The sequence below is a fragment of the Wasmannia auropunctata genome, unplaced genomic scaffold, assembly GCF_000956235.1.
Source record: "Wasmannia auropunctata unplaced genomic scaffold, wasmannia.A_1.0 LD336029.1, whole genome shotgun sequence".
NCBI classification, from domain to species: Eukaryota; Metazoa; Arthropoda; class Insecta; order Hymenoptera; family Formicidae; genus Wasmannia; species Wasmannia auropunctata.
The window spans coordinates 926,746-939,087 of NW_012026861.1; the positions used below are offsets into that span (position 1 = coordinate 926,746).

Here is a 12,342-nt window from a genome sequence, read left to right on the forward strand (position 1 = left end):
TTAACTGATTATTTGCGATTCGTTGAACAAGTGTGTCATATCAATGAACCGACTGCACCCGTATTTATAAAACAGATATCTGTGCGTGTAATAAATTGGGTGTGCGCTTATCAATTATTCCCGATAATGTTGATGGGACATTAGAGGGATATATAGGAGGTGGTATCTCTTTTGATCGATGGATCGACGAAGTGGCGTTAATCGCAGATCAATCCGAAACGATATTTATTTATTGCGCAAGTTTTTCCTTTACACACGTCTGTTTCTGTCACGAATTTATGTCACGTCATGTTCCGTCTTACCTTTGCGCGCAAAATAAGATCAGTAGTTAATAAAATTCAGAAACAAACCTCCCGAATTATATATTGTACAGACTTTTACTTTATTCATTGATTATTTGTTGCATAACGCTTGATTTGCTGTTAAAGATAGTATGACTAGAAAACACTGATTGCTGTTTCTTGTTCGCACGTTTTCTATATTAATCAACAGTGTTTCACGAACATGCATAAACACTTCACAACTGGCATGTCGCCATGCATGATTCTTTCGACATACGACGAACTCGATGGACTTTGTGCATGTCGACAATCGTTCCATGACACGTATCTTCACTTCATCTCTCACATTTTAGCGGAAGCGAGGCATCGGTAATAACAATTTCGATACAAAGTATGCAACTTAATTTGTAACCTAATTAAGAAAAAAACAGAAATCGTACTGTCACACTTTTGTACTCTAATTATTTCTTAATTGATGTACTTCTCTCAAGCAATATAACTTGAAATATAGTCTTCGTAAATATTTTCTTGAATGTTAAATTATCAAACAGCAACAATATTAAATAAAAACTTTTTTTCAAAACAAAAAAGTATTTCTACATAAGCTGACTAGGCTTTTATTCTCTTTCGCGGCAAGTAAAAATTTATTTTAACATATAAATGCTAAAATTTATTAATAATTTGCGATACATTCATTATTTAATATGTACATTTGTTTATTATTGTATATATCATAACATGTATGATAATAAAATGTAGATTAAATCTGCGCTGATTTGGCGAACGTACGTTGCAAAAAAAGGACACCGAAATGCTGAAACAATAATAGGTTGCTCATTTATGTAATGAAAATGACGGAATTATTTGAGCTTTTGTACATTTCGTAAATAGAACGCGATTTCATATCCGGAAGTCCAAGCTAACAGCAGAACTCAGCGAAATATGTTTATATCTTTCCTCTACATTTGCACAATCTGATTTTAAATTTAAATTGGAGCTCGATAAAACTGTTTACACTAGAGACTGTAATAAATACGGAATGAAAAAATGTTTATTTTACAAATTTGCAGTACGAGAAAATATTTATAATTGAATCCTGCTCTCTCCTCTCTTCTTTCTCTTGCTCTCTTTTCCTCCTTTCCCGTTTTTATGTAGTAACTTATGTAATAATATTAATTCTTTTTTCACGATTTTATATGCAGTTACTACGAAATATGCTTAGAACACTTTTGATAAGAATAACAGATTATTATACAAAATGAAAACCAATGAAATAAATTAATATATTGAATAAACGAGAGAGAAAAAGATAACTATAAAAGTTTAACTGGCAATAAAAATGTTAATAAAAATAGCAGTACAAATGATAATGAAAAGCTTCTTTTGAAATATTGAATAACACAAATTTTACAATTATATGTTTTAGCAATTAATAAAAATTCATTGTAGTCGTTTGCAATTGAATATGAAACAATCAAAATTAGAATATATTATTAAAATGTTATATTCGCGCTTAATTTATTCTGTTCCAACAAAATAGAAAATAAATGCTTTATACATGACAAAATTCACGAGTTTAATTAATTACGAGATTTAATTAATTATGAGATTATCAGAATATATTTAAAAGATTTTACATACATTCACAAATTTGAGAGATATAAAAAATAAAATTGCGTATCTATCACAAAACAAATTCAATATCACTTGTTTATATATTGATTATATCCTTGATTTTAAATAAAATCTGTTAAAGAGAATTTTCGATATCTCATAAGTAACATGTTATATAGTCTATAAACGTTATCTTAGCCGGTCCGAAAAAAATGAGAAAAAAACAAATATACATATATTCTTACTTATTGAAGATAATTATTAACTACACTGACATTGATTAACTTTAATAATTTGTTAACAAAATTTTTATTTAATTAATAAAAAATAAAAAATCAATGTTAATTATCTACGTTGTTAGTGCTTTCTTATGTCCGTTTTTACTAATATAGACTAATCTCGGTTTAATTTACCGTTTAGCTTTTTCTAGAAATTAGAAAAAGGTGAAGGGTAAGAGTCTTAAACCGAAGTTTAAAGTTAATCTATATGGTAGAAAAAAATGGAAAGGGCTCTCTTCGAAGAAATATAATTTACGATCGAATGACTACCGATGCCTCGAATCGCGCTGCGATCGCTGTCACAGGATCTCCTTATCTTTGTTTTTTCTTTCTTTTGTTCTTTTGCCGTTCGTTTGCCTTGTTGACGTGCGATATTGGCAATATCGGCTTCCTTCGGGCACGCCTATCATCATCAACGACAGCAGCAACGCCTCAAGCTCTCGGCGCCTTCGAGGCGAGTCTTCGCCGAGAGGGCACCTATCTGGACGGTGGAAGCCATCATCCCCAACCAGCACGACAATTAATTAGGTCGTGTCAAGTGAGGGACGGCATTGCAAAACAGAACGACGAAAGGCCACGCCATGCCGGCAGGTACTGGCGCTTCGTACAGGTCCTTAGGCGACCTGGGCGAAGACGTCTACAAAAGCACAACCATCATCGACCAGACACAGACCACCGGCCAGAGCGTTTTCGAGTCTGTGAAGAAGGCTTTTAGCTTCACCTCACCGAAGACCGAAATGCGGAAAAAGGACCCGCTGATTGAGGATCGTCGCGAAAACGCCTCAATCGTCTCAAGGTAATGCTCTAAACGACATTTTCCGGATACGGGATCGGCAGATAGAGGTATAGTCGCGGATATATCGTTTTATTGTTCCTCGACCTCTAAACGGATCTAGTCGCTTTTTCAAGCATTGATATTTCACCACGACTCTTTTTGCCGGTACATATTATACGCGGTTATATATTCATTAACTCAAAGGTCATACTGACAATTTTTTACATATTTATCTATAAAATTTGTTAGGAATATGTATAATTCCATGATTTACTTTTAAACAAAAAGCACTTTCAATTCTTTAAATAAAATGTACATTTTTTAATGTCTTATATACACTTGTTGAAATAAAAGCTGATTTGTAAATTTAACATATTTGCTTAAACTATTTTATTAGATCATCAACCTTCTAATAAAAAATAATTCTCACTATAATTAATAATTATTTCATGAATTATACTGAATGTTATGAAACAAATTATTATTCATACGTAAAGTTATTCATAAGAAATGTGAAGTAAAAGTTTAGAATTAGAAACGTATTAAGCAATTTTTCGATTAAACAATTGCAAAAATTACAGTAATGGTTAATGATTAATAATTTATGTTATTTTTTCTATTAAAAATATATTACATATTCTATTAAAAAATTATACAAAATAGAGTATATTATATAGGACTCTCTTCAATTAAAACAATTAGTTAAAGAAAGGCACTAAAAGTCAATACGCAGAACTCGTTGCGTTAAAATTTTTCATAAAATTATATTTAATAAATTAAGTTACATTTTCTTACACATCTGTCGTATGTTTCACGTTAATTGTTATGATGTTCCGTAATGTATGAGGCGGGCCTTCAATTCTATGATTAAATGCAAAAATCATTACGAAACAAGTCAAGATAAATGTAATAAGAGCACTCACAACATTGAAGTTAATTACATTAAAATGCGCAGAGAATTATGTGTTAACACATCGGTGGTCAACTTCAATTTTGTGAGTGCTCTTATCACATCCATCTTGACTTTTTTCGTAATGATGACTTTTGCATTCAATCATAGAATTGAAAGCCAGGCTTCATACATTACGGAACATCGTGACAATTAGAAACGGATTATTTTTAATTATAGCGTAACTTCATTACTGTATTCATCGCTGAAGAAGGTCTGTAGAGCGAAACGTACGACAGATATGTACGAAGATGAATTAAATTTATTGAATATAGTTTAATGAAAAATTTTAACGCAACGAGTTCTGCGTATTGACTTTTAGTGCCTTTCTGAAAATTATACGAATTACGTGAAATTCATAAAGTCGATACGATCGATACGTTGTCTTCAATATATACAACTTCAGTGTAAAAAATGCGATTTTTTTTAAATGAAAATTCTTACCCATGGAAAAGGTGAAATTTTGTGAATTAAAGAAATACATCATGTTACGCTCGAAAACTATTTCAAACAATATAAAGAAGAGTCAAAAGTTTATCTAGCTCACACTAATATACACAGTGAATATTGTGGATACTGAGCTCAAAGACAAAGCGGATGCAATCAGCGACGAAACAGTTAGTGCAGAGTCGTTAAAGAGTTTGTGAGCGACGAGCATTTCGAGGTCGAAGACATCGAGGCATGATTATAGCGCTTTTATTGTTAGCTATTATGGCGAAACAAATTTTATGATATCGATCGTAACATTATCATAGCGGTTTCTATAACTTTCGTTGCACGGCTACTGGCGAGCTAAAAACATCTTTATTGTAGAATATAAAACCAAATACTAGAGAGATGTGCAAAAAAATTATTTGAATTATTGACTAACATATGGAACGCTTCATCATAAATAATAATATTACGTATGCTGTGTAATAAATGCAAAACTGACAAACGCGATATCAAATTCCTAATGAGAATAAAGAGAAATCTCGACGGCACTTGAAATTTTATGAATTCAAAGATACGATACTCTCAAATGACGACTTCAGGATATATGACTCCAACGTAACATCAGTAACATGTCTCCCATAAATGTGCAAAATATGGCTTGCTCGGATCGTTACTCGCGTGAAAAATAAGGTCATACGATTCCCATTATTCCAGAACGTTGATCCACAGTTTTTCTTCAAGAGAGATGATTTCCTACTTCCATTTTCGAAATTGTAATTTTTCGAGACATATAAACTTACGCATGAAAAAGTAATATTTCAAAAAAATATATCTTTGTAATAAAACAACCTTATTTCTACGTATTTTTTCATGTGCTTGTCAAAGGTTTTCTCTGCGATATTTAAACGTTTACATAGTTATTAATAAAATTAAGCGATTGCTATTGTTGAACAGCTTTTTACGAAAGCACTATAGATTTATAACAAAACAGTTGCTTTTAATAACGAAAGCGCCGATCGCGTCGAAAAATAATCGCGAAAAATATTTTTGCACAAAAAAAACAGAAAATACTATTCACTAATGCCACGTAACTACACCAGCGCTTGCAATTTATTCATCTTTAACCAACAGCGATCTTTCGCTTCGATATGCTCTTTGATGGGGCACTCAGTGCACATCTGTCGAAACTCAGTAAACATCTTCGAAAGCTAACTCCAATATAACACAGAATATAACACAAGCCAAAAGGAATTCTGCAATTTTTGCGCGCATGCTATAAATTGCCCGGCAGCTTTAGCAACGCTTACTATAATTATATACGATTTCTTTCATGAAGAAATCAATTAATGATTACGCAAACAATGAACATTCTCGAATACATATCTCCAAATTTTTTTCAATAAAAAACGCATAAGAAATATACGGATATTCGCGGAGATAACAACTTAGCTAAAAGATGATGCATTCTTGTTAGACAAATATATAATGCACTTTTAATAGACAGACATATCGAATGTAAAGAAACAATTAAGAACTAGATATGTTGACTTTATAACACTTTGTTTTACTTTAAACAAATTGAAAATGAGACCAACACCTCATTTTTGCACTTTTAAGTTAGTATCTAGACTAGTAAGTCGGACCAAACTTCATGCTCGGACATTAACGATGCTGTTATTAATCAACTTGTGTAAAAGACAAAGAGAAGGTAAGTCACGTTTATGGCACCCGAGAAATTCGTTCATTTCCGCTCACGCTTCGAGCTTCGCACGTATGCACCGACAGCACCATGCTTCTCGCATCCTTATATCCACGCGTGGCTGCAATCACTGCAATCATCATCGCTTGGTTTATCATTGTTACTGTTATTATCATTCTCTCTGTTGCGTGCACGCGATCGGCTGTCTTCCTTTGTCCGTGCAACGCTCGAGTTGCGACCGTCCGTATCGCTTCGCGGCGCGCGACGGAAGCGCGTGCGTTGTGGAATCAGCTTCTCTCGTCGAATGAACGAGAACAACTCTTTCTCTCTCTTTGGAAGATTGGCGATTATAAAATGTATAATGGTACTATATAATATAAAATATGTATTTACTTTTTATATTTAATTTTAGTTGTTCGGATGACAATTTGATTTATATATCGCACTAAAGATATTTTTATAAGCAAATTAAACATAAAAAGGCAAAATAAAATATAAAAATTATTTAATACATTCTAAATTTTATATGTATTATATCATGAAAATAAAAAATAAACACAAAGATACACACGTTAAATGTTTTAATTAAAAGAGATATAGTATATTGAAATATTATATTAAGAGAAAATATAATATTTATTAATCGCGGTCATTAATTTCAATTTAATTGGTGCGATATCTCTTAACCCAAAGTTTAGCCTAACATCTTTACAAATTTATTTATTCAAATACGCATTCGAGCATGAGGTTACCCGGCCCAGTTTAATTGCCCGTGGAAAATGATAATTTTAAATGGTAATTTTACATTCAAATTGGCGGTGTGCTAAATATCGGAAGTCATGCCGTCGTGGAACAAAGAGAAGCTGATTCCTAACGACCAAAATAGAAATAGCTGGTAAATGCAACTTGACGCAAATATGACATTGTTGTTCGCTTATTGCTAATAGCAGTAATAGCTTTTGCGTTGTAAAATGTCTGTGTGTTGTAATATGGGATTAGAGGCGCGACATGCCGCTAGGGCTAGGCGTGTGTGATTATTCGCCGCCATTTTGTTCTAGGGAGAGAAACAGGATGCCGACAGCAGCCACTGCCGAGGAATCTGCTCTATTGGGGTAAGTTTTGGTGAGAGAAAAAAATCGAGAAAGAGACTGCGTTATTATTATTACTATTTATCTCTCGTCGCGTATCGCAACCGTAGCTGCAATTGATGCTGATGCGTAGATACGTAGATGCGCAGTAGGGTTGACAGGAGAGTAGATATATTAATATGCCGACGTATCAAGAATGTAAGCCACACTTTTATATTTGGTCACAACACTTGGTCACATTTATCCACTTTAAACTGTTTTATCCTAGCCACGCAAAACTTGACTTATTTGACACGAACTTATAGAGAGGAAAAGCAATAAAGAAGCACAGAATCGTTATTATATTAATATACCATTTGGAGTGATAAATATTTTCGAATTATACATATAATATATAATTTCGAAAAAAGATATGACGAAGACATGCTTTAATATAGAAACTGACCCAATTCCGCGTTTACTTTTTGCGATACCTAAAATAAATCTTCATGGGATCCAACTGATGATTATTCGTAAAAAGATGATTCAGTACGTAACATGTATAGTGTTTTAAAGTTTTTAAACCACCACGATGGCTCGATATTTTTTGTACACGCGAAGGAGCTTTCATTGTATGATATTCATTGGGATTTTTCTACTGCCATGGACAATTGACATTGACCTCAATATGCGCAGCGCCGAGTGACCACATCATAACTCGCAATTGTGTTATTAAAAGTGTTATGCCTTTTAGCGGCACAATTGCGTAATAATTTGCAAAGGTCATCGCGCGGCAGACATATATGATATTTATGATTGATTGAGATATACAACATATATGAGTAATTGTAAAATTACAATATATATATATATATATATATATATATATATATAATAAAATTACATAGCGAACTGGAGGTGGAGCTTTTAGATTTTACCGTGGACATTACATAAAAGCAACGACACGATGCATTACCCTAAGCTGGCAAGAAACAAAGCCGCAGTATATTGTGCGGCGTAGTATAGCCATATTGTTCTTCTATTATGCGATATTGGTTTAACAGCGTGATTTAACACGACCGGCTGCTATTTAGGAGCTGTGACCCATATTGGAGAGGCCTGCAAAGGAGTTTAATTATTAAAGGCAGTTTAACGGAAGCTTCTAAAACTTTCGACATTTAAGCTATTTAATCGAGCTACTTCATGATTCTTACGAACTCGCGTCGCTCCCGGTGCCACTTCCTGATTTGAATGTAAATGCAAAGTTGAGATCAAGTTTCGCTCTAGGATTACCAAATTTTGACGAAGTTACTTTAAATTATGAAACATGTACTTGCTCCTGTCGCAAATTTTTATAGAATCCGGCAAGAAGAGTTGTCACTTTGCAAGTAACTAGTTACTAAACAAGTTTTCTCTCTGTCATGATTTAGCTTCACCCATTTCTATTTCTTACTGAGGAAGTGAGCCAATAGAGATAGCGCCATCAATTTCATTCCGTGATTTAGAAATATTTATTATTATTAAATATAAAATATTTCTTTTAAAGCTATTATATATAATAATTTCAGTTCTAGAATACTATAACAATAGATAGCAAAATATTATAATTTTAACAATCTATTTAATAACAAAAAGATAAAATAAAATACAGAACAATCAATAACACGTGAGCTCAATGACACTTCCGCCTCGTAATTACTTCAAGCAATTAACGTAGGCGACGCCGAGTTGGCCAATCACAGAACTCAATGAGACATTAAATGTGAGTCTTGGCTAACGCTTATCGCCATTATCGCTAATTACATTTCTACACGTCGACACGTATAGAAGCGTTCTCTTTCAGTTTTCACCGTTTAAAACATATAAATGACATTCAACCGGTGTCTGAACATTAACTTATAAATATAATGATAGAAACGTTCTAAGAAAAAAAATCAACAATATTAAATAACAAACTCCAATAAATGTCGCTTCTTATTATAATTTAACTATTAGATCTGTTTGTTGTATTCAAATATCTCGTATATTTTCTTCGAATTTGGTTTAATATATATTTAATTTCAAGATTGAAAAATAGCTTAATATCACAAAAAATTTTTTTATTTTGTATTATTATGATAAGATGACTATATAACCAATATTGTATTATTATGATAAGATGACTATATAACCAATTATAACGGATGACGATAACGATACCGACTTCAAAATTCTTAGCAAAGTCTTACGAGTTGAAAATGTGTCAATGTGTTAAATGGACAAATTGGAGGAAGTTTAGTAGCACGTAACATTCTGCGTAATAGCCAGCTTAGAAGCTTTCTGAGGTTAACGACGTAATTTCACTCCGTCACTTCTCCACTTTCATATTAGTTTTCGGGAAAAGACGCTCTATATTTTATTGGGAGAAAGGACGAGGCCATGTGCCTCCCTCGACAGATCCTCACAACAAAGTAATTAACGCCAAAATTAAGACTAATTAAGAAATATTAAGATCGTTATACGGACGCCCAATTGTTCAGCGATGTTGTGCACGTCGCTTTAAAAACAATCATTCTTAAAGGTTTACGTGTCCCATCTATTTTAATACTATCTCGAGTGCGCAAACAAGACGCTACTATAGAAAACAGAATCGAAGATGCCTCCAGTTACGAGGATGCGGCTTATTTAAATCTCTTCGAATACACGTAAAGATGGATTTTATTTAAAAAATGTGAAATTATTCTTTCGTAATAAATAGTATTGCATTTAAATTATTATGTGTAAATATGTTACTAATTCAGCAAAATAATATTTTATGATATAAATTTGATTTCATTATAACTAATCAAAGAAAGATTAATTTGACTTTTTATTTACTATATGTATAATAAAACAATATAATAGTCTGTAAAACAATCCTATACATACATTTCTGATCGATTTAAAGTATTTAAAGTAGATAGCTTTTTTAATTTGCCTTTAAATTCCAATATTAAATTTGCAAGCTTAATCAAAATATTGCAAATATTATTTTATTTTCTGGTCATATCAACTTTTTTCTCATGTATAATTAATTTTATAATATTAATAAAAAATATTTTTAAATATAGTAAATCCCCCAAATCGCTAATAATGATTATTGATTACTCTAACGATATTCACATACAAAATAAAATGCAAAAACTAAGTTCTAAAAGAAAGTGTATACGGATAGGTAATGTTAAAAATTCTACTTCAAATTAAATAAAACTGATTTTGCACAAACCATAATTTTACAATTTGCAAGTTTCATCTTACGTAGACTTAAGATGAAGCGTGTAAATTTCTCTTTAATAGGTCACTGCTTTTTACGTCATGAAGAAAGTGGACGTAGGTATATCGATCGAGGTGCAATCTGAGTAAACTGATAAAATTCTTTGTCAACTCAATAGAGAGCCTTTGTTAATCCTCACGTTTTTCGTCGACAAATTTTGCTTTTCTTTTGTTAGAAATTAATTTCTATTTTCGATTAAACATTTTGTGCCATTAATTACTTAAGACAATGATAAACTATTTATTCCGATAGAAAATCGAAATAGTAACGATTTCATGTGATGCGGCCGCATACGTCTTATACGTCAGTGTTTGCTCTACTTTCGCTAGAAATTCACTCAACATAACTTGGCATTGCGCCAGTTCCACCTCAATCCTTCGGTATACCGACTTTAAAAGAGCTTTGGTTCTATAATAGAGATGGCATAGCGATTGATACACTCGAATATTTTGCAAGCTACCATTTCTAATTCCAATCTTTTACTTGTACAAATTTAATACAAATTATCTTCACACATACACACACATTCGCACAAATATATTGAGATAGATAGAAATTGAATGGCGGCGTTTTGTATACCGGACTGAAGAAACAAAGGTAAATAGATTAAATTTTTCGCTGGAAATGATGCATGGAGTGAACTGCAGTTAATGCGATTCAGCTGGAGCAATAACATGTAGAAATTAGTACGAAAACCAGTAGAGTTTGTAGAGAGTTGTACTAAAGTACGATTGCGAATTGCGAAAGTGGTTTTGAATTAATAACGGACTGTTATTAATAATAGTTAGTTCACTCCTTGCTAGACGTCTGTCTAGCTGAAGTCGGTGCCTGGGCACGGCTCTGTTTACAACATGTTCTGCATCATGCTTGTGTTTGCGGTAGATAGAGATTTATTTGCTTGCCTTGGCTCACGAGGGATCGGTAGTGGAATGGAGTAAGTTGATCTTTATTGTGAGGCTTCGCCTTACGACAGGCAATAGCGATCGAAAAAGAAATCTATCTGCGCGTACTTCGGTCAGTCGATCGATAAAAAGGGTTGCGAGATATCAAATGGCCGCATATCCAGTGCTATTCCATGACGTTATTCGATTATAGGTTGCGATTGATTGGTCACTCTTAATAATATCACAGTAGTAGCGTTATTGGCTACTGATTTCTTAAACGCTACGTCGTAACTCATTTTCAGCTCTTTCTTAAATGCTATGTCGTAACTTATTCTCAGCTCTGCTAAAAAAAATTATATGTAAAGCTTATCTTAACTGGATATCAAATCGTCAAATTTTTATAAAACTTGTTTTAACTATATCTAAAAGAAAATACTAAAAAAAGACTTTTAATGGATAAAAAAGAATTTGTAATTCGCGAACAATTTCCACGATATTAAAAAATAAATTAGTCACACACTTTTTTTAAACGTAACCTTGGCGGCAAGTGTACAGAAACAATTAAAATGTTTCAAGTGATACGACATACTCTTTCAGTAAGAAGAAAAATAAACGAGTATTACGTAATAGAAAAGTAAAGAATAGTGCAGAAGAAAAGAAAATGTAATATAAGAAAATGAGCGAGAAAATGTAATGCGAGAAAAAATTAACAATTTAAAATTATAATAAAATAAAATAAAAAAATTTAATTATATTAATTTCTTAATTTACTTTAAAATTTTTATCCAATTTCGTTTTTGCCAGCTTTATATTTAAAAAGTTACTATATATTCTTCAATCAAATTCGCATTTTACGCTTACTTGGTAATTAATTACTTCGTAATTTAAGCGCGACGGATTTCTTTTATGTTTCAAAGTTGTAAAAGGACAAAATCCAACTTCAAGATATATTTTACCACTTTTTTTCCATTTGGATGAATGCTTTCAACGAGCCAGTCGAATATTCAACATGAGGTATTCCTAGAAACCCGAAAGTAGGATTTCAGGTTGATCCAGGATCAGCTAGTC

The 12,342-nt window shown here is 32.4% G+C and overlaps 2 protein-coding genes across 9 annotated transcripts in view; one reads left to right on the forward strand and one right to left on the reverse strand.

Annotated features, from left to right (window-relative positions):
- The window catches only part of LOC105452572 (FK506-binding protein 2), a 166,353-nt gene that overhangs the window by 130,127 nt on the left and 23,884 nt on the right, over window positions 1-12,342 (reverse strand). The window lies entirely within an intron of this gene.
- Window positions 1-12,342, forward strand: part of LOC105452571 (protein NDRG3) — a 46,004-nt gene that overhangs the window by 18,044 nt on the left and 15,618 nt on the right. For 3 of the 8 annotated variants that reach the window (XR_974756.1, XM_011693791.1, XM_011693794.1), the window contains exons 2-3: window positions 2,599-2,969; window positions 7,090-7,143. The exons of 2 other annotated variants lie outside the window; for them this stretch is intronic. Coding sequence is in view for 5 of the 6 variants with exons in the window: in XM_011693791.1 (XP_011692093.1) it covers window positions 2,755-2,969; window positions 7,090-7,143 (269 nt within the window). In the remaining variant the exon portion in view is untranslated. Of the gene's footprint in view, window positions 1-2,595; window positions 2,970-7,089; window positions 7,144-12,342 lie in introns of all 8 variants that reach the window. 3 more of the 8 variants (XM_011693792.1, XM_011693795.1, XM_011693796.1) reach the window with 3 other exon arrangements.